This window comes from Mobula hypostoma, chromosome 3 (genome assembly GCF_963921235.1).
Source record: "Mobula hypostoma chromosome 3, sMobHyp1.1, whole genome shotgun sequence".
Lineage (NCBI taxonomy): Eukaryota > Metazoa > Chordata > Chondrichthyes > Myliobatiformes > Myliobatidae > Mobula > Mobula hypostoma.
In genome coordinates this window covers 227,014,948-227,038,339 of record NC_086099.1, presented here as the reverse complement: position 1 = coordinate 227,038,339, position 23,392 = coordinate 227,014,948, and the positions used below count along the sequence as shown (strand labels likewise).

Below are 23,392 nucleotides of genomic sequence, written 5' to 3'. Positions count from 1 at the left end.
TCTTTGCTTTTATATTTAGTCCTTTTGAAATGAATGCTATCAATGCATTTGCCTTGCTCACCACCAACTCAAACTGTAAATTAACCTTTCATGAATCCTGCACTAGGACTCCAAAGTCCCTTTTGCACCTCCGCTGTCTGAATTTGCTGCCCATTTAGAAAACCGTGGAAAGATGATTCTGACTGTCTACCCTATTTATGTCTCTCAGAATTTTCTAAACTCCTATCAGGCCTCTGCTACTCCAGAGAAAACAACCCAAGCCTGTCCAACCTCTCATTATAGCTCATGCCCCCTAATGCAGGCAGCATCCCTCACCCTCCCAAACTTTCACATCTTTCCTGTACGGGGTGACAGAACTGTATCAACAGAAGCAAGGAGCACAGAAGGCAGGAGAGCTTGGAAGTGATTTTATTTATATCAGTCAGCAAAGCTTGGGAAAACGAGGAGATCTCCGCTTGCTCAAGGGACATTAGGCAGGATCTGAACTTCAGCGATGGGGGCTTGTGACACAGGGGTGATTACTGCCACCTCCCAACATCCACAAAACCAAGGTCCTCCACCAGCCTGCCGCTCTGAACATAAAATAAGTTATGGCAGGCTTTGTGGTCTCCGCGCAGGCATACCGTCATCTCTCCAGCGCCTCTGGCGTTTCTCCCGGTGCACCCTCTCCAGTCTTAAGAAGCTCGCCCTCGAGGCGCCTCTGCTCCTCCTCGTCCTGCCGCCTCAACGTCCTCTCCACGTCCTCGGGGATCTTCACCTCCTGCAGGTTCTCCATCCCAGCCTCGGGCTCGTCAGAGATCAGCACCTGGGGGGGGGGAATGCCAGGAGACTGGGACATTACTGTGGGCAAATCAGTGACACTGACGGCAGCCATCTCCCACCTCGACCCTCGACAAGTGGGTCCCTGCCCAGTGTGATGGGGAGCAGATCAAAATGGTTTACTGGTGCAAGAAGATGAGCTCCTGACTTCATAACGTACCTCACAGTCATAGAGTACTACAACACAAAACAGGCCCTTCAGCCCATCTAATCCCCATATCTACAAAAGGATAGGCTACATATTTAAGAAAATATGCGCTGGCATTGCAGAGGGTCTGGAGTAGGTTTGAGAGAGCGTGCAAGACAAGCATTTTACTGGATTTCGGTACACATAACAACAATAAAGCAATACTAATTTTACCTACTGCAGTCCTCCCTTGGCGACTGCATTTGATAAGCCCGCTGGCAGGGTGGTACTCCCACAGCACTGCTTTTCCCTGCATCTCCCAACGAGATTGTTCACTCAAAGGGGAATATTTAAAGGGGTTCTGCTAGGTGGGACGTGCAGCTGATTGTCAGACCAAACATCAGAATGGGGAAGAAATGTGATCTAAGTGTCCTTGACCGGTTGATGCCAGATGAGGTGGTTTGAGTCAGTGAAACTGCACAGCAGTCTCCAGAGCAGGGGTTCTTTATGTCAAGGACCCCTGGTCCAGACTTTACAGAGAATGGTGAGGGGGAGAAAAACGGTGAGGGTGGGGGAGTGGTAAGCTGGGAGGTGACAGGTGGATCTCGGTGAGGGTGGGGGATTGGTAAGAAGCTGGGAGGTGAAGGTGTCTCGGTGAGGGTGGGGGAGTGGTAAGAAGCTGGGAGGTGACAGGTGGATCTCGGTGAGGGTGGGGGATTGGTAAGAAGCTGGGAGGTGACAGGTGGATCTCGGTGAGGGTGGGGGAGTGGTAAGAAGCTGGGAGGTGACAGGTGGATCTCGGTGAGGGTGGGGGATTGGTAAGTGGGAGGTGACAGGTGGATCTCGGTGAGGGTGGGGGAGTGGTAAGAAGCTGGGAGGTGACAGGTGGATCTCGGTGAGGGTGGGGGAGTGGTAAGAAGCTGGGAGGTGACAGGTGGATCTCGGTGAGGGTGGGGGATGGTAAGAAGCTGGGAGGTGACAGGTGGATCTCGGTGAGGGTGGGGGAGTGGTAAGAAGCTGGGAGGTGACAGGTGGATCTCGGTGAGGGTGGGGGAGTGGTAAGAAGCTGGGAGGTGACAGGTGGATCTCGGTGAGGGTGGGGGAGTGGTAAGAAGCTGGGAGGTGACAGGTGGATCTCGGTGAGGGTGGGGGAGTGGTAAGAACAGCTGGGAGGGTGACTGGGAGGTGGATCTCGGTGAGGGTGGGGGAGGGTGGTAAGAAGGTGACAGGTGGATCTGGTGAGGGTGGGGGATGGTAAGAAGCTGGGAGTGAGGTGACAGGTGGGGACAGGTGGATCTCGGTGAGGGTGGGGGATTGGTAAGAAGCTGGGAGGTGACAGGTGGATCTCGGTGAGGGTGGGGGATTGGTAAGAAGCTGGGAGGTGACAGGTGGATCTCGGTGAGGGTGGGGGATTGGTAAGAAGCTGGGAGGTGACAGGTGGATCTCGGTGAGGGTGGGGGATTGGTAAGAAGCTGGGAGGTGACAGGTGGATCTCGGTGAGGGTGGGGGAGTGGTAAGAAGCTGGGAGGTGACAGGTGGATCTCGGTGAGGGTGGGGGATGGTAAGAAGCTGGGAGGTGACAGGTGGATCTCGGTGAGGGTGGGGGATTGGTAAGAAGCTGGGAGGTGACAGGTGGATCTCGGTGAGGGTGGGGGAGTGGTAAGAAGCTGGGAGGTGACAGGTGGATCTCGGTGAGGGTGGGGGATTGGTAAGAAGCTGGGAGGTGACAGGTGGATCTCGGTGAGGGTGGGGGAGTGGTAAGAAGCTGGGAGGTGACAGGTGGATCTCGGTGAGGGTGGGGGATTGGTGGTAAGGTGAAGGTGGATCTCGGTGAGGGTGGGAGGTGACAGGTGGATCTCGGTGAGGGTGTGGGGGATTGGTAAGAAGCTGGGAGGTGACAGGTGGATCTGGTGAGGGTGGGGGATTGGTAAAGCTGGGAGGGTGACGGAGGTGATCTCGGTGAGGGTGGGGGATGGTAAGAAGCTGGGAGGTGACAGGTGGATCTCGGTGAGGGTGGGGGATTGGTAAGAAGCTGGGAGGTGACAGGTGGATCTCGGTGAGGGTGGGGGAGTGGTAAGAAGCTGGGAGGTGACAGGTGGATCTCGGTGAGGGTGGGGGATTGGTAAGAAGCTGGGAGGTGACAGGTGGATCTCGGTGAGGGTGGGGGATTGGTAAGAAGCTGGGAGGTGACAGGTGGATCTCGGTGAGGGTGGGGGAGTGGTAAGAAGCTGGGAGGTGACAGGTGGATCTCGGTGAGGGTGGGGGATTGGTAAGAAGCTGGGAGGTGACAGGTGGATCTCGGTGAGGGTGGGGGATGGTAAGGGGAGGTGAAGGTGGTCTCGGTGAGGGTGGGGGAGAAGCTGGGAGGTGACAGGTGGATCTCGGTGAGGGTGGGGGAGGGTGATAGGTGGATCTCGGTGAGGGTGGGGGAAAGAAGCTGGGAGGTGAAGGTGGATCTCGGTGAGGGTGGGGGATGGTAAGAAGCTGGGAGGTGACAGGTGGATCTCGGTGAGGGTGGGGGATTGGTAAGAAGCTGGGAGGTGACAGGTGGATCTCGGTGAGGGTGGGGGAGTGGTAAGAAGCTGGGAGGTGACAGGTGGATCTCGGTGAGGGTGGGGGATTGGTAAGAAGCTGGGAGGTGACAGGTGGATCTCGGTGAGGGTGGGGGATTGGTAAGAAGCTGGGAGGTGACAGGTGGATCTCGGTGAGGGTGGGGGATTGGTAAGAAGCTGGGAGGTGACAGGTGGATCTCGGTGAGGGTGGGGGAGTGGTAAGAAGCTGGGAGGTGACAGGTGGATCTCGGTGAGGGTGGGGGATTGGTAAGAAGCTGGGAGGTGACAGGTGGATCTCGGTGAGGGTGGGGGATTGGTAAGAAGCTGGGAGGTGACAGGTGGATCTCGGTGAGGGTGGGGGATTGGTAAGAAGCTGGGAGGTGACAGGTGGATCTCGGTGAGGGTGGGGGATTGGTAAGAAGCTGGGAGGTGACAGGTGGATCTCGGTGAGGGTGGGGGATTGGTAAGAAGCTGGGAGGTGACAGGTGGATCTCGGTGAGGGTGGGGGATTGGTAAGAAGCTGGGAGGTGACAGGTGGATCTCGGTGAGGGTGGGGGATTGGTAAGAAGCTGGGAGGTGACAGGTGGATCTCGGTGAGGGTGGGGGATTGGTAAGAAGCTGGGAGGTGACAGGTGGATCTCGGTGAGGGTGGGGGATTGGTAAGAAGCTGGGAGGTGACAGGTGGATCTCGGTGAGGGTGGGGGATTGGTAAGAAGCTGGGAGGTGACAGGTGGATCTCGGTGAGGGTGGGGGAGTGGTAAGAAGCTGGGAGGTGACAGGTGGATCTCGGTGAGGGTGGGGGATTGGTAAGAAGCTGGGAGGTGACAGGTGGATCTCGGTGAGGGTGGGGGAGTGGTAAGAAGCTGGGAGGTGACAGGTGGATCTCGGTGAGGGTGGGGGAGTGGTAAGAAGCTGGGAGGTGACAGGTGGATCTCGGTGAGGGTGGGGGAGTGGTAAGAAGCTGGGAGGTGACAGGTGGATCTTGGTGAGGGTGGGGGATTGGTAAGAAGCTGGGAGGTGACAGGTGGATCTCGGTGAGGGTGGGGGATTGGTAAGAAGCTGGGAGGTGACAGGTGGATCTCGGTGAGGGTGGGGGAGTGGTAAGAAGCTGGGAGGTGACAGGTGGATCTCGGTGAGGGTGGGGATTGGTAACAAGCTGGGAGGTGACAGGTGGATCTTGGTGAGGGTGGGGGATTGGTAAGAAGCTGGGAGGTGATAGGTGGATCTCGGTGAGGGTGGGGGAGTGGTAAGAAGCTGGGAGGTGACAGGTGGATCTCGGTGAGTGTGGGGGAGTGGTAAGAAGCTGGGAGGTGATAGGTGGATCTCGGTGAGGGTGGGGGATTGGTAAGAAGCTGGGAGGTGATAGGTGGATCTCGGTGAGGGTGGGGGAGTGGTAAGAAGCTGGGAGGTGACAGGTGGATCTCGGTGAGGGTGGGGGAGTGGTAAGCTGGGAGGTGACAGGTGGATCTCGGTGAGGGTGGGGGATTGGTAAGAAGCTGGGAGGTGACAGGTGGATCTCGGTGAGGGTGGGGGATTGGTAAGAAGCTGGGAGGTGACAGGTGGATCTCGGTGAGGGTGGGGGAGTGGTAAGAAGCTGGGAGGTGACAGGTGGATCTCGGTGAGGGTGGGGGAGTGGTAAGAAGCTGGGAGGTGACAGGTGGATCTCAGTGAGGGTGGGGGAGGTGAAATCTGTTAAGAGGATGGTGAAGCATGGGATAAAGGGAACCATCGGAAGGAATGTGCTGGTGATGGGCAGATTCAGAAGGCTGGGGAAAGGAAAGGGATGGATGATGGGTGCCGGGCGCCAGTGAGATAAGGAAAAAAAAGGCATGTGGTGGGGGGGCTGATGGGAGTGGTTACCAGAAGTTGGAGAAATCGACATTCATGCGATGGAGTATTGATAATGGTATGAGTATTGGTTTATTACTGTCTCCGTCCACGAGAGCGTGATAAGCTTGTCTTGCAATGCTGTTCATGCAGTTCAAATCATTACGCAGTGCATTGCGGTAGAGTTACCATGCAGAATAAAGTGTAAAAGCTACCGAGAAGGTGCAGTGCAGATAAACGACAAAGTGCAACACCATTGATGTAGACAGGCCGGAGACAGAATACGAGGTCCTCTTCCTCTAATCTTCATCCAGCTTCAAAATTGCAGTAGGGTAGGCCGTGGAAAGACACGTAGTGTGGGAATGGGAAGAGGAATTAAAATGGCTAGCCAACCTTAGTGTTATCCACAAATTTGATAATTCAGTTTACGACACTATCAACCAGATGATTGATTTAAGAGATGTTTGGGTAAGTACATGGATGGGAGAGGTATGGAGGGCTATGGTCCAGGCGTGGGTCGATGGGACAAGGCAGAATAACAGTTTTCCACAGACTACATGGCCAAACCGCCCACTTCTGTGCTCAATGATGTTGGGTGGGATGGGACGGGACGCTTCAGTTACTAGGAGAGCTGGGGTCTACTCTCCTCACAGTGATGAGGCTGAGGGAGTAGCTGTTACAGATAACGTAGATAGTAGGTAACAGGGCCCTGGTAAAGGCAACCCACTGAACCATATTATTGCTGAATCGGAACAACTCACCTCAATCAACTTCTCGCAAGCAGCCACAACGTCCGGCTCCTTCTCCCACTTGTGTAGTTCCCGTAGGATCACGTAGGTGTTTCTGTCCCTCACCACCTTACGCCCGTTCTTCGTCGCCACAAGCTACGACAGAGATAAACATAAAGATTAGCTTTGTCACACGTACACTGAGACCTGCAGTGAAATGCGCTATTTGCATCAACAGCCTGAGGATGTGCTGGGGGCAGCTCATAAGTGTCACCACACTTCCAGCACCAACATAGCTTACCCACAAGTCATCAACGCTAACCTGTGGGAGGAAATCAGAGTGGCCAGAAGAAACCCACGCGGTCACAGGGAGAACGTACAAACTCCACAGGCAGAGGCGGGAATTGAACCGATTGCAGGTGTTGTTCGCAAAGTTACACAAGATTAGTGTCATCTACCCACGAGGCTACAAGAAGCGAGACAGGGTGTTCAGTGAACAGTAGGGTTCTGCGGAACTAGACGTGCAAACACATCACAATCAGGTTTAATATAACTGACGTACGTTGTGAAATTTATTGTTTTGTGACAGCAGTACGTTGCAAATTCAAGAACAAATTTAATTGTCATTCAACCATACATGAACACCTATGAACACAGCCAAACAAGACAGTGTTATACCCTGGGGCCAAGGTGCAAAACACAGTACCAACATTCACACAAAGCACAAGGCACACAGGTCACATACAAGATACAGTCCAAAGTAAATTTTATTGTCAAAGTACGGATGTGTCACCATAATCAACAAAAATTCATTTTCCTGCAGGCATACTCAATAAATCCATTATAGAATAATAGAATCAATGAAAGACTCACTAACTTGGGCATTCAACCAATATGCAAAAGACAAGAAACTGTGCAAATACAAAAATAAAGAAATAATAGTAAATAAATAAATAAGCAAGCAATAAATATGGAGAACATGAGATGAAGAGTCCTTGAAAATGAGTCCAGAGGTTGTGGGGAACATTCAATGATAGGGCAAGTGAAGTTGAGCAAAGTTAATCCCTTCGGTTCAAAACCCTGATGATTGAGGGGTACTAACTGTTCCTGAACCAGGTGATGAGAGTCCTGATGCTTCTGTACGTTCTTCCTGATGGTTGAGGGGTACTGACTGTCCCTGAACCAGGTGGAGAGAGTCCTGATGCTCCTGTACGTTCTTCCTGATGGTTGAGGGGTACTAACTGTTTCTGAACCAGGTGGAGAGAGTCCTGATGCTCCTGTACATTCTTCCTGATGGCAAAGAGAGAACATCTTGGGTGGTGGGGGTCCTTGATGATGGATGTTGCTTTCTTGTGACAACGCTTCATGTAGATGCGCTCAATAGTGGGAGGGTTTTACCCGTGATGGACTGGGCTGTATCCACTACCTTTTGTAGAATTTTCCATTCGCCATTGGTGTTCCATACCAGCCTGTGATGCAGCCAGTCAAAATGCTCTGCACCAGACATCTACAGAAGTTTCTCAAAGTTTTAGATGTCATTTCGAACCTTGGCAAACTCCCAAGGAAGCAGAGGCGCTGCTGTGCTTTCTTCATAATTGCACTTACCTGCTGGGCCCTGAAGAGGTCCTCTGAAATAACACTGAGGAATTTAAATTCACTGACCCGCTCCACCTCTGTTCCTCCGATGAGGATTGGCTCATGTTCCCCTGGTTTCCTCATCCTGAAGTCAATAATCAGCCACTTAGTTTTGCTAGATAGATAGATAGACATACTTTATTGATCCCAAGGGAAATTGGGTTTTGTTACAGCCGCACCAACCAGGAATAGAGCATAAATATAGCAATACAAAATCCACCAACGATCAAATAACAAAATGCAAACTATGCCAGATGGAAATAAGTCCAGGACCAGCCTATTGGCTCAGGGTGTCTGACCCTCCACGGGAGGAGCTGCAAAGTTCGATGGCCCCAGGCAGGAACAACCTCCCGTGACGCCCAGTGTTGTATCTCGATAGAATATGGCTGGAGTCCAAAAGCAAAAAGTTCAATATCCGGGCTACAAACACATTACCGACATTGAATGACATTGAATGAGAGGTTATTGTTATGGCACGACTCAGCCAGATTTTCAATCTCCTGCCCATGTGCTGATTCGTCACCACCTTTGATTCGGCCTACGACAGTGGTGTCAGCAGCAAACATGAATATGGCATTGGAGCTGTGCTTAGCCACACGGTCATAAGTGCAGAGCCAGCAGAGTATGGCCTTGCGGTGCACCTGTGCTGACGGAGAGTGTGGACAGCAGTATAATACAGTCACACAAAAATATATAGCCCAAGTCCCTGAGTCCATGAATGTTGCAGCAGTCTGCAGTCGAACACAATACAACTCATCTTCTTTCAAGCAGACAGCGCTGTGGTGGAGCGCCTGACTGTGCACCTCCCCCAGACAGCTGCAAACAGGCGACACCACAGCCTGAGGCCTAGTCCGTGCTACGACTGAAGGCCACATAACTCCACTGCTGCCTGCCCCCGCAATACATAATTAAAAAAATATAAATTACTGTAAGAAATGTATTTTTAAAAATTAAATAAGTGGTGCAAAAGAGAGCAAAGAAAAGTGAGGTAGTGTTCATGCGTTCGTAATTCTGATGGCAGAGGGGAAAGAAGCTGTTCCTAAAACGTTGAGTATGTATCTTCAGGCTCCTCTACCACCGGTTTCTCCCCTCATTCCAAAGACTGAGGGTTAGACTTAATAAGTAGCGGACACGTGCGTCACCGACCAAAGCAGTTCGAGGATGTGCTGGGGGCAGCCCGCGAGTGTCACCATGCTTCTGGCGCCAACATAGCAGGTCCACAGCTTACTAACCCTGACCCACACGTCTTTGAAAGTGGTGAAAAAGGCTTTTGGCAAACTGGCCTTCAGCAGGTTGGAATTTGCTCCATCAGAGTTTGGGAGAATGATGGCTGATCTTATAGGTACATAAAATAACGAGTGGCAGGGACGGGCTTTACCCCAGGGTTGGGAAATCAAGAACCAGAGGGCACAGGTTGAAAGTGAGAGGGGAGAGATTTAATAGGGAACCTGAGGGGAAACTTATTCACCAAGTGGGTGGTCTGTATACAGAACAAACTGCCAGAGAAAGTAGTAGAGGTGCAGTTCTAGTTTAAACCCCACCATGGAGCATTAGCAAACCTTCCTGCTCGTCCCCCTCCAGTTCAGGTGCAAACCGTCCCATCTGTACAGGTCTCACCTTCCCTGGTAGAGAACCCAATGATCTAAAAATCTTATGCTCTCCCTCCTACACCAACTCCTTCAGCACTTGCTAAACTGTATGATCTTTCTGTTTCTGGCCACACTAGCACATGGCATGGGTGGCAATCCTGAGGTCACACCACTACCCTTTAACTTAGCACTTAATTCCCTGAACTCATTTTGCACAACCTCGTCACACTTCCTACCTCTGTCATTGGTATCTACATGAACCACATCCTCGAGCTGTTTACCCTCACGCTTAAGAATGTTGAGGACTAGACTGGAGATGACCCAGATCATGGCATTGGGAGGCAACAGCTTGGAATCTTGTTCTCACCCAAAGAATCTCCTTTCTGTTCCCCAAACGAATGGCCCAGCACCACCGCTTGCCCACCTACTCTTCTGAGTCGCAGAGTCAGAATCGGTTTCAGAGACCTGACCACTGTGATTTTCCTCCGCTACGTCACCCCTAACCCCCGAACCCCCAACAATATCCAGAGTGGTATACCTGTTGTTGGGTGGGATGGCCACAGGGGTTCTCTGCACTGGCCGTTTAACCCCTATCCCCTTCCTGACTGTCACCCAGTTTCCTGTGTCCTGCACCTTGGGTGTAACTACCTCTCTATACGTCCTACCTGTCACTCCTTCATCCAGTTCCAGCTCCAACTCCTTAACGTGGACTGTTTGAAGCTGCAGCTGGATGCATTTCACGCAGTTGTAGTGGTCAGGGACACCGGCGGTCTTCCTGCCTTCCCCCATCCCCACATGTGAATGTGCATCATATTCAGGCAGAAGAGATTTAGCTTAACTATCCTGCCTGGCATCTCTACTGTCCTAACTGAGCAAATACCGTATAAAGAAGAAAAAACAAGAAATTGTGTGTATGGGAGAGGGAGAAAACTCTACCTCGTTTTTTTTTTGGCCTTCTCTCACTGAAGCCTCTCCTTGTTGAAACCTGGAAGAGCCAAAGACTCTAGCTCAGTCCACTCCAACGACAGCACTTTGCTTGCCCCTGCCTTACTTTAATTTGTTCTTGCTTATCGACTCTGAACGCTGCTTAATACTCCAAACTGCCACAAGTTGCTGCCTTTTCTACTCCATCGGGGAACCTGAGTGAACAACATCTTCTCAGGCTTCTGATCTCTGACCGGGCGCTGCTCAAATCACTGTGTTACTGCGCTGCATTTTACCACAGATCAGCTCGTGTGGTATATCGTGGCATCTTGCTGTGCAGGAGCTGGCTACATCTCCAAAAGCAGTCATCGCATTGGGATGTTGGATCTCTCCGCAACTGCACGACTCCCTCCCTCGTGACCGTGTGGCTCTGTCTCTCTCTCTCCAAGATAGTTTATCTCCCTCTCCCCGTGTGTCTGTGTCTCACCCTCACACACACACACCACTTGGGCACACCCCCTCTCACAGTGTCCACGTGTAGTGCTGAAAGCCGGTGTGAGTGTGGGGTCACTGCCCACCCCTCTCCCCCCCTCCCCCTCACCGCTCCCACTGATACGCACCAGGTTAATGGCCTCAAGCAGCATCCTGCGGATATCTGGGTCCTCCTCACGCCGCTTGTCCTCAGGCAGATACTGTAGGTCCACCGGCAGCCCTGGGTCACAGGTTAGAGAGAGGCCAGAGGTCAGGGGTGTCTGCGGGCATCATTAACACCGACATTCATTGCTCCCAGAAAGTGAAGACAGGCAAACAGATCAAGTGGGGCCAAAGAGTGGCCACTGTCAGAAGATCGGGTACGATGTCCCATCCCACCCTCAGTGCTCACACAAAACACTGGGAGACTTAAGTCAGGCAACATCTATGGAGGGAAATGGACTGCTGACGTTTTGGGCCAAGGCCCTTCAATGGAACCAGAAAGGAAAGTGGTGGGGGTGGGGAGGAAGAGAAGATTCCGGAATAAAAGCATCCATCATTGGGGACTCGCACCGCCCATGTCATGCTTTCTTCTCACTACTGCCATCAGGAAGGAGGTACAGGAGCCTCAGGACTCACACCACCAGGTTCAGGAACTGTTACTACCCCTCAAGCATCAGCCTCTTGAACCAGAGTAGATAACTTCACTCATCCCAACACTGAACCTTCCCAAAACCTATGAACTCACTTTCATGGACTCGTCATCTCATGTTCTCGATACTTATTGCTCAATTTTTTTTGTATTTGCACAATTTGTCTTTTGCATGTTGGTTGTCTGGGTGCAGACTTGCAATGGTTTTGTTGTGGTCTTTGTATTTATTGAGTATGCCCACAAGACAACGAATCTCAGGGTTTTATCTGGTGATACACTGTCCAGATCCCAACATTACTGGCGAGATCCCGAAATCAGCAAACACGTTGACATAGGTCCAGTATAGAACCCTTCTGAAGAAAAGAGAAACAACAACGTCAACAATCAATGAATCGCCAGTAATCTCGGGATCTGGACAGTGAATCAAACATCTCCAACGGACCTCCCTCGAAGCTAGCCAATCAGAATCTTCTACTGCTAAACCGTTCACAATGTTTTCAACCAGCCAACCAGATCACAGTGTCTAATCAATATCCATCCAGACCCCAGCGGGGTATATAATCTGGCACTCTGAGACAACACCCTGAACTGTGCACCGATGTTAGTTTCTTGATTGGAATCGCAATGTCTGTAAACATTTTGCCAACTTGGCGATCAATCAAACTTCCCAATAGCCACCCGAGCTACTAACACTCTGCAAGGTTATCAAAGTATACATACAAGTGAGATTTGTCCTCCCACAGGCAGCCACTCCTACACAACTCTTCAGCTCATGTTCGCCATTTATTGCTTATTTATTCATTATGTTAAGTATTTTGCATCAGTCTTCATGGTGGAAGACATTAGCAGTATGGTGGAAGTTCCAGGTGTCAAGGGACATGAAGTGCGTGAAGTTATCATACCTACAGAGAAGGTTCTTGGGAAACTGAAAGGTCTGACAGTAGATAAGTCAGCTGAACCAAATGATGTACACCCCAGAGTTCTGAAAGAGGTGGCTGAAGAGATTGTGGAGGCATTGGCAATGATCTTTCAAGAACCAATAGATTCTGGTACGGTTCTGGAAGACTGGAAAATTGTAAATGTCACTCCACTCTTCAAGAAGGGAGAGAAGCAGAAGAAAGTAAACTATAGGCCAGTTAGTGTAACCTCAGTGGTTGGGAAGATGTTGGAGTTGATAATTAAGGATGAGGTCTGAGGGTACTTGGAGGCACGTGATAAAATAGGTCATAGTCAGTATGGTTTCCTCAAGGGAAAATATTGTCTGACAGATCTGCCGGAATTCTTTGAAGAAATAACAAGCAGGATAGACAACATGGAATCAGTTGATGTTGTGTATTTGGATTTTCAGAAGGCCTTTGACAAGGTGCCATACAAGAGGCTGTTTAACAAGCTACGAGCCCATGGTATTACAGGAAAGATCCTAGCACGGATAAAGCTGTGGCAGATTGGCAGGAGGCAAAAAGTGAGAACAAAGGGAGCCTTTTCTGGCTGGCTGCTGGTGACTGGTGTTCCACAGGGGCCCCTGTTGGGACCGATTCTTGTTATGTCATATGTCAATGATTGGGATACTGAAATAGGTGGCTTTGTGGCCAAGTTTGCAGTCGATACGGAGGTAAGTGGAGGGGCGGGTAGTTTTGAGGAAGTAGAGAGGCTTCAGAAGGACTTAGATTAGGTGAATGGACAAAGAAATAGCAGATGTCAGGAAGTGTATGGTCATGAACTTTGGTAGAAGAAATGAAAGGCTGACCATTTTCTAAATGGAGAAAAAATACCAAAAAATGGAGGTGCAAAGGGACTTGGGGGTCCTTGTGCAAGATTCCCTAAAGGTTAATTTGCAGGTTTAGTCTATGGTGAGGAGTGCAAATGCAATGTTAGCATCCATTTCAAGAGGACTAGCATCCCCTTATCTTCGAAAGGATGTGCTGAAACTGGAGAGGGTTCAAAGAAGAAGAAGATTCCAGGATCGAATGGCTTCTTGTATGAGGAGCATCTGATAGCTCTGGGCCTGTATGTGCTGGAATTCAGAAGAACAACGCGTGACCTCATTGAAACCTCTCAGATGATGAAAGGCCTTGAAAGAGTGGATCTGGAGATGATGTTTCCTATGGTGAGAGACTCAGAATAGAAGGGCGTCCTTTTAGAACGGAGATGAGGAGGAATTTCTTTAGCCAGAGAGAAGCAAATCTGTAGGATTCTTTGCCAAAGGCAGCTGTGGAGGCCAAGTCTTTATGTATATTTAAGGGAAATGTAAGTAGATTCTTGAACAGTCAGAGCATGAAGGGATACAGGGAGAAAGCTGGAGATTGGGGCTGAGAGGAAAATTGGATCAACCATGATGAAATGGCAGAGCAGACTCGATGGGCCAAATGGTGTCATTCTGGTCCTGTATCTTATGGTCTTATGGGTGGTATTATGCATTTTGAATTTGCCCAGTATTTTGTCTTTTACATTGTCCATCTTGTGTGCAGTTTTTCATTGATTCTATGTTGCTTGGATTCCAAGTACTGCACAGAAACAGGCCCTTCAACTCATCTAGTTTGTGTTGAACCATTTAAACAGCCCTAGTCTCATCAACCTGCACCTGGACCGCCCTCCATATCCCTACCATCTGTGCATCTATCCCTTAAACGTTGAAATTGAGCTCGTGCACACCTGCGCTGGCAACTTATTCCACACACTCACGACCCTCTGAGTGAAGATATTTACCCTCATTTTCCCCTTTCACCCTTAACCTCTAGTTCTAGTCTCACCGAACCTCGGTGGAAAATGCCTACCTGCATTTACTCTATCTGTACCCTTCATAATTATGTATACTTCTATAAAATCTCCCCTCAATCTTCTACTTTCCAAGGAATAAAGTCCTAACCTATTCTTTCCTTATAACTCATGTCCTCCATCCTTTTAATTTTTTTCCTGTATTCTTTCAAACTTAGTTAAATCTTTTGTTGGTAGGTGACCAAAATTGCACACAATACTCCAAATTAGGCCACACCAATGTCTTATACAACTTCAACATAACATCCCCACTCCTGTTCTCAATACTTTGATTCATGAAGGTTTCTTTACAGCCCCATCTATTTGTACTGCTATTTTCAATGAATTCTGGACAATTTCTTTGTATCTATTGTGAATTCCCACAAACAAATGAATCTCGGGGTTATCTGTGGTGACATTTCAGCTCATGATAAAATGACGGAGCAGACTCAATGGGCCGAATGGCCGACTTGTGCTCCTTTGTCTTGTCTTATGGACACATCTGTACTTTGATAATAAATTTACTCCCAGTGGCCACCCATTTCAATTCTACTTCCCATTCCCATTCCGACATGCCAGTCTACGGCATCCTTGCTGTGATGAGTCCATACTCAGGTTGGCGAAGCAACATCTTGTGTTTCGTCTGGGTAGCCTCCAAACTGATGGCATGAACATCGATTTCTTTTATAAACCCATTGATTCTCATGGCTACTTGGATTATACCTCTTCCCAGCCTGTCACTTGTAAAAATGCCACCCTCTTGCCTCCGTCTCCACCGCATCTGCTCTCAAAATGAGGCTTTTCATTCCAGAACTACTAAGATGCCCTCCTCCTCCAAAGAAAGGGGCTTCTCCTCCTCTGGTATCAACGCTACCCTCACTCACATCTCTTCCATTTTGCGCACGTTTGCCCTCACCCCATACTCCTGCCATCCCACCAGGGATAGGGTTCCTCTTGTCCTCACCTACCACCCCACCAGCCCCCGCATACAACACATAATTCTCCATAAATTCTGCCATCTCCAACTGGACCCACCACCAAGCACATCCTTTTCTCACTCACTTTCCACAGAGATCGCTCCCTAAGCCACTCCCTTGTCTGTTCAACCCTCCCCACTTGCAAGTGGAACAAGTGCTACACCTGCCCCACATCTCCTCCCTCACTACCACTCAGGGCCCCAAACAGTCCTTCCAGGTGAGGTGACACTTCACCTGTGAGTCTGTTGGGGTCATTTACTGTGTCCGGTGCTCCCGGTGTGGTCTCCTGTATATTGGTGAAACCCAGATGCGTAGATTGAGAAGCTGTTACGTCAAGCACCTAGGCTACGTCTGCCAGAAAAAGTGGGTTCTCCCGGAGGCTGCCCATTTCAATTCCACTGCCATTCCCATTCCGACATGTCAGTCCGCGGCCTCCTCTAATGTCACAACGATGCCACACTCAGCTTGGAGGAGGAACACCTTATATCCAGCCTGGGTAGCCTCCAACCTGATGGCATGAACAAAGATTTCTTGAACTTCTGGTAATTGCCCACCACCCCCCCCCTTTCACCATTCCTGTTTCCTCTATCACTCATCTCCTTATTGACCCATCATCTTCCTCTGGTGCTCCTCTTCCTTCCCTTTCTTTCATGGTCTTCTATCCTTTCCAATCTGATTCTCCCTTCTCCAGCCCTCTTAACTCTTTTCCCAATCAACTTCCCAACTCTTTACCTCACCCCTCCCCTTCTCCCTCTCCCGGTTTCACCTATCACCCTCCACCTTGTACTTCTTCCTCCCCTCCCCTCATCTTCTTACTCTGACTTCTGGTCTTTTTTTCCAATCCCAATGACGGGTCTTGACCCAAAACATCAACTGTACTCTTTTCCATAGATGCTGCCTAGCCTGCTTGGATTTCCAGCGTCCGCAGATTTTCAAGTAGTTTTACTTTGAACTCGTTGTTACTTCGCTTGTGCTACCACAATGCATCGAAGTGATGCAATGGTCTACCTGCACAGCATGCAATCAAGTCTTTCACTGTACATTGAAATACGTGACAATAGTCAACCAATTTTACTTCACGACTCTGATGGCTAAAGATTTCAATGTTTCAGGGAGAATGGAGGAAAAGGGGACCTAATGTTAAATGCTGCAGCAGGTTTGATGGACATTTCGGCACTGTTGCTTAGTGACTAGCGAAACACGTTACAGAACCACCGGTAAGACCAGAGTTTGAGTCCCAATGCTGTCTGTAAGGAGTTTGTACATTCTCCCTGCGACCTGTGTCCTCCGGTTCCCTCCCACACTCCAAACATGTCCAGGTGAGGGTCAGTGAAGTGACTGACGGACAATGAGAATGGAAAGATGCAGCACTGTAGTGTCAGGCTAGCATAACGCTTTACAGCGCTGCGACGTGTTCATTTCGCCGCCGTCTGCAAGGAGGTTGTACGTTCTCCCTCTAATCGCATAGGTTTCCTCTGGGTGCTCCAGATTCCTCCCACATTGAAAGACATATGGGTCTGGGTTAGTAAGCTGTGGGTATGCTATGTTGGTGCTGAAAGTTTGGTGACGCTTGTGGACTGCTCCCAGCATTTCACAGACTGCACTGATGGTTGACGTATTTCACTGTATTTGATGTATATGTGACAAATAAAGCTAATCTCTAATCTCTCTTTATTTTATTTCACCGATTTAACCCTAGCCCAATCACAGGACAATTTACAACGATCAGTTAATACCATAAGATATAGGAGCAGATTGAGGCCATTTGGCCCATCGAGTCTGCTCCACCATTTCATCATGGCTGATCCAATTTTTCTCTCAGCTCCAATAAGACCAGAAGATACAGGAGCAGAATGAGGCCACATCCCTTCATGGTCCGACAAATCAAGAATCTATCAACTTCTGCCTTAAATATACTCAGTGACTTGGCCCCCACAGGTGCCTGTGGCAACGAATTCCACCGATTCACCACTCCCTAGCCAAAGAAAATTTTCCTCATCTCTGTTCTAAATGAACGTCCCTCTATTCTGAGGCTGTGTCCTCGGGCCTCATACTTCCCCACCAGAGGAAACATCCTCTCCACATCCACCCTACATCCATTTGATAATTTTCAATGAGATCTCCACCCTGCTCCCCCATGCTTCTCAATTCTAGTGAAAACAGGCCCAGAGCCATCAAACACTCCTCATATCATAAGCCTTTCAATCCCAGAATCATTTTAGTGAACCTCCTTTGAACCCTCTCCAATGAAAGCACATCCTTTCTTAGATCAGGGGCCCAAAACTGCTTATGATACTCCGTGAGGCCTCAGCAGCGCCTTATAAAGCCTCAACAATATATCTTTATTTTTCTATTCCTAGGCTAACCTACTGTTCCAATTAACCCACAAGCTGGTACACCTTTGGACTGTGACGTGAAGGAATGTACAAACTTGCTTACAGAGGATGCTGGAATTGAACTCTGCACTCCGACGCTGCAACCTGTAATAGCGTCACACCGAACAAGTACAGTGCCACAGTCAGACCCTGTTAACTCCCAGCGCTTTCCGTCACGCCCTACCTTCCGTTTCATCTTCGCTCAGCTCCTCGGGGCCGGCCAGAGGCAGCAGCAAGAAGGGAAGGATGTCGACGTCACTGCCAAGCAACCACTCATGATGGGCTGTGGATGGAGATAAACACAGGCAGGAATTGCCCAATGGTTTGGTGAGGACATGGTACTTAGAACAGCAGGCCAGAGGACGTACGCCTTAGTGGGAAACAGAACAAAGGGAGTGTGGAGTGATACATTCAGCGGCCACTTTAATAGGTACACCTGCTCACCAATGCAAATAGCTAATCAGCCAATCATGTGACAGCAACTTAATAATAAAAGCATGCAGACACGGTCAAGAGGTTCGGTTGTTGTTCAGACCGAACATCAGAATGGGGGAAGAAATGTGATTATATGACAGACAACGGTGCCAGACAGGGTGGTTTGAGTACCTCAGAAACTGCTGATCCCTTGGGATTTTCACACAAAACAGTCTCTAGAATTTACCAAGAATAGTGTGAAACACAAAAAAAAAATCCACTGAGCAGCATCTGCCACAGCGACTGGTTTTAAGGTGCCAGTAACCCACCTTTGCCCCTTCTCCTGTCAGTAGCAACGGTTCCACAGGGCTTAGTAGCCGAGCCACATGCAAAGGTCAAGATCTGGACTTGGCTGTCAGAGGCTATTTCAGATGCGCACTGGGCCCCACTACCTGCCCCAGCTATGACAACCTTAGTCAGCCAGGGGGTAGTGGTGGAGAGTGGTGATTGAGTCGGTTAAGACGTGTGAATGTGCATCATACTCAGGCAGAAGAGATTTAGCTTAATTTAGCACCGCATTTGGAGTAGACACTGGGGGCTGTGCAATACTGATTTTTAAATTTTAAAAAAATTGAAAAAGCAAGGGCTTTTCTCTTTGGAGCAAAGCATGGGAGATGACTTGACAGAGGCGTACAAGATGATGAGAGGCATAGACCGAGTGGACAGCCAGAAACTATTTTTCCAGGACAGATATGGTTAATATGAGGGGGCATAATTTTAAGCTGATTGGAGAAAAGCTTAGAGGGGGATATCAGAGGTAAGCTGCTTTTTTTTACTATATACACGGGGAGCAGTGGGTGCGTAGAATGTGCTGCCGGGGTAGAGGCAGATACTTTAAGGACATGTAAGAAGCTCTTAGACAGACTCAGATGTTAGCAAAATGAACAGCTATGTGGGGGGGGGGATTGATCTTAACGTAGGCTAAAAGGTCAGCACAATTTTGTGGGCTGAAGGGCCTGTATTGTGCTGTAGTAGTCTATGTTCGATGTACACATATGGAAAAGGAGTTGACTACAGTCACACAAACTGCTGTAAAATCAACGTCAAAGGCGTACGCAAAAGGAATCTTCGAGAAGGTTCTTCACAGGATGACCGGAAGCAATGGCCTCTCTGAAACGAAGGCGAGGTGAGACACTCACCGTAGTCGAAGCAGCAGTTTCGTAGCGTGCCCACCACACCGCCTCGTCGCACACCGGACCCCCCATACTGAGTGTAGGGGAGCAATCGCTGCACAACGCACCTGTGGAACAAAACACACCAGCTGAAGGACAGGGAACCACACTTGAAGAGGATGGCAGCACGGTGGAGTTAAAGTTAAAGTGAGAGGTGAAAGCTTAAAGGCTCAAAGTAAATTTATTATTGAAGTATTTACATGTCACCCTGAGATTAATTTTCTAATGGGCATACTCAATAAATCTATGGAATCATAACAATAACAAAGCCAATGAAAGACCACACCAACTGGACATTCAACCAGTATGCAAAAGCCAACAGACTGTGCAAATACAAAAATAAAGCAGTAATAATAAATAAGCAATAAATATTGAGAACATGAGATGAAGAGTCATTGAAAGCGAGTTCATAGGTTGTGGGAACAGTTTCAGTGATGGGGTTCCAGAGCCTGATGGTTGAGGGGCAATACTGGTTCATGAATCAGGTGGTGCAGGCCCTGAGGCTCCTGCACCTTCTTCCTGGTGGCAGCAGTGAGGGAGAGAGTGGTGAGACATGCTCTCTTCTCACTGCTGCCACTTGAAGAAGCTTAAGGGAGATTACAAGGCAAGCTTTTGATTTAAACCCGCAGAGCTCTGGGCACTTGGAGTGTGCTGCCAACGATAGTGGTACATGCAGATAGAGAAACAGCACAGAACAGAGCCTTTCCGCCCAACGAGCTGGCCACCCAGCAACCCACCTACTCAACCCCAGCCGAATCATGGGACAATTTACAACGTCCAATTAACTGGTTCATCTTTGGACTGTGAGAAGAAATTGGAGCGTCCAGAGAAAACTCACAGGAAGTATGTACAAATTTCTTTTAGGCAGTCTCAGAATTGAACTCCAGACTCCAACGCCCTAAGCTGTAATAGCATCGCGCTAACCGCCATGCAGCCATGGCAACCCGAGGTGTTTTTGACTTTCTTAGCTGTCCCTTACGACATCCTAAAATACCCTGGAGTGCAGGAGAATGACAGGAGATTTGATAGAGGTATTCAACGTTATGCAGGGTATAGACAGGGTAAACGCAAGCAGGCTACTTCTACTGCGTTTGGGTGAGACTGAAGGTCATGGGTTAAGAGTGAAAGTTTAAGGGGGGCATGAGGGGAAACTTCTTCACTCAGTGTGGAATGAGCTGCCAGTGTAAACAGTGGACATTATAATTATGTTTATTAGGCATTTACAGATAAAAGAAAGATTAGCTAATCCTTATCTTTTAAAAACCTCAAATCACATACAGTGAAAAGTGTTGTTTACATCAAATCAAAGTAGCGAGGATGTGCTGGGCGCAGTCTACACTTCCGACGCCAACATAGCGTGCCCACACATCAGTAACCCCAACCGGTACATCTTTGGAACGTGGGAGGAAACCAGAACATCTGGAAGAGACCCCACGTGGTCATGGGGAGAACGTACAAACTCCCTACGGGCAGAGACGGGAATCAGCTCCGATCAGTGATCACAGACACTCTACCAGCGCCATGCTAACCAACGCACTACCGTGCCACCATGCCACCGTGCCGTCACAAGTGTGTAGAAAAGCAACAGACCTGTCCTTATCCAGTATGAACTGCCTGGCTTCCGGGAGTTGGGTCAGGTTGGAGAGCAGAGGCCCGAGGTAGTGAAGTGTCCCTTTCTTGTTGTAGCTGTCCGTGCAGAAGATCTCCACGATCTTGGCCAGGCCCACCCCTTCGCCCTGGATGGCGCGGAGCACTTCCCTTCCGGTGTCCTCCCTCCGCGACAGGTTGGACAGGATGGAGCAGACCTGGTCCGCGAAGTCGTGGTGGGGGTCGCAGAGGCTGCCCAGCAGGGAGGGCAGGAGGTCGGCCTGACGCAGCAGGGGCCCGTGGACGCTCTCGTCCGCAGACAGGTTGACCAGGGCGCAGTGGCAGTCCTTGGCCACGGCCGGGCAGGCGTCCCGCCGCAGGGTCAGCAGGGCCCTCAGTACCTCAGCGTTGCTCGCCAAGAACCGCCGGCCATCCGCACTCCCCGTCAGGCCCAGCACGTACTTGGTGGCCTGGCTCTTCACGTCCGGCCGCGTGTCCAACGTCAGGAAGCCCAACAGCTCTTGGGCCTGTGAATCTTCCAGCATAGCGCTCCTGTCGAGCAAAGACTGTCGGTCCACCTGCGGCAGATCAAGGAGCGTAGAACATTACCACATTGCAACAGCCCATTCAGCCTACGACCTCTCCGAGAATCAGGTTCATTTTCACTGATATACGCCATGGAATTTGGTATTCTGTGGCAGCAATACATTGCAATACATCCAAAATAATAAGCTTAAATAAGAAATATAAAAATATTTTTTATTGACACAGTTAGAGCTTATCCCCACCCCGTGGCCACGACAACCTTAGGGAACCCAAGGCTCTTAAACCCTACCAAACTGCCTGAACCCACGACTACCCCCGGTAACCCATTTCAGGTACACCTACACTCACGGCGTGAATTACTTGCCCCCCAAAATATGCTCTTTAAACTACCCCCCCAACTTTAAAAGCATGTTCTCCGGGGTTTCTATCCTGGGGAAGAGACTCAGATTCACTACCCCACTATATATCTTATAAATGTACACATCTCCATCAGGTCTGTCCTCAGTTTCCAACACTCTTGGGAGAAGAAGCAATGCATGAAGATATGACCAGCACAAGGGGTAGGGAGGTGGGGTGCAGAGAAACCAGCAGACAAGGGGTGGGGTTTGAAGGCATCTGTAGACAGGGCTGAGAAGGGAGGGAACAACAGGGGGTGAGGGGGAAAAGAGGGACCAACAGATCGAGAGAACAGAGATGAGGAGGAATTTCTTTAGCCAGAGGGTGGTGAATCTGTGGAATTCATGACCATGGATGGCTGTGGAGGCCAAGTCACTGGGTGTTTTTAAAGTGGAGGTTGACAGGTTCTTGACCAGTCAGGGCGTCAAAGGTTACGAGGAAAAAGCAGGAGAATGAGGTTGAGGGGGTAATAAATCAGCCATGATGGAATGTCGGAGCACACTTGATGGGACGAATGGTCTAATTCTGCTCCCATGTTTTATAATCTTATGGAGAGAGACCAGCAGATGGGGCAAGGGGAGGGAGAGGGTCCAGCAGGCGGGGTGAGTGGGGAGGGGGAGGGAGCAGCAGACGGGGTGAGGGAGAGGGACCAGCAGATGAGGTGAGGGTTGAGGGGGGAGGGACCAGCAGACGAGGTGAGGGATGAGGGGGGAGGGACCAGCAGACAAGGTGAGGGGTGAGGGGGAGGGAGAGGGACCAGCAGACGGTGTGAGTGGGGAGGGAGAGGGACCAGCAGACAGGGTGAGTGGGGAGGGAGAGGGACCAGCAGACGGGGTGAGTGGGGAGGGAGAGGGACCAGCAGACGGGGGACAGGGTAAGGGATGGGAGAGGGACCAGCAGATGGGGTGAGTGGGGAGGGAGAGGGACCAGCATACGGGGTAAGGGGAGGGAGAGGGACCAGCAGACGGGGTAAGGGGAGGGAGAGGGACCAGCAGATGGGGTGAGTGGGAAGGGGGAGGGGGAGGGGGAGGGGGAGGGGAGGGACCAGCAGATGGAGTGAGTGGGAAGGGGGAGGGGGAGGGACCAGCAAATAGGGGGAGGGGAGGGACCAGCAGACGGGGTGAGGGGGGAGGGGGGAGAGACCAACAGACGGGGTGAGAGGAGGGAGAGGGACCAGCAGACGATGTGAGGGGTGAGGGGAGGGACCAGTAGACAGGGTGAGGGTGAGGGGGGAGGGACCAGCAGACGGGGTGAGGGGAGGGAGAGGGTCCAGCAGACGGGAAGGGGATAGAGAGAGAGAGGGTCCAGCAGACGGGGTGAGGGACTAACTCAGATCCCCATTTGCCCGCCACACCGTTGCCACTCGGTCCCTCACTTCCTTACCCGCTCACTCCACACACGCGCGACCACTCGACAACAGACAGGAAATTCCGCCCATTCGGATTGATCGATGGCCACCTTCACCAATGGAATTATACAGCGCCGGCGTCCAGGCGGAAGTGAAGGTCGGTAGTAACTGCTGTGTCTTCTGGGATTTGTATTCTTTCTACACGGATGTTGGGGAGTTCTTACGTGAGGGAGCGCCTCTCTGGGTAGCAATATTGAGGGAGGGTCACACTATGGGAGGGGTGGTACTGAGGGAGGGTCACACTATGGGAGGGGTGGTACTGAGGGAGGGTCACACTGTGGGAGGGGTGGTATTGAGGGAGGGTCACACTGTGGGAGGGGTGATACTGAGGGAGGGTCACACTGTCGGAGGGGTGATACTGAGGGAGGGTCACACTGTC

At 50.3% G+C, this 23,392-nt stretch overlaps 1 protein-coding gene across 1 annotated transcript; it reads right to left on the bottom strand.

Annotated features, from left to right (window-relative positions):
* Positions 1–373: 373 nt before the first annotated feature.
* On the bottom strand, positions 374–23,086 carry hgh1 (HGH1 homolog (S. cerevisiae)). Its single transcript, XM_063042437.1, has 7 exons — positions 22,989–23,086; positions 20,667–21,241; positions 19,044–19,144; positions 17,615–17,713; positions 10,822–10,913; positions 6,087–6,209; positions 374–805 (listed from the first exon to the last, which is right to left on the bottom strand). Exons 2-7 carry the CDS (start codon positions 21,206–21,208, stop codon positions 626–628), a joined length of 1,137 nt encoding a protein of 378 aa, XP_062898507.1. The 5' UTR covers positions 21,209–21,241; positions 22,989–23,086; the 3' UTR covers positions 374–625.
* Positions 23,087–23,392: the final 306 nt, after the last annotated feature.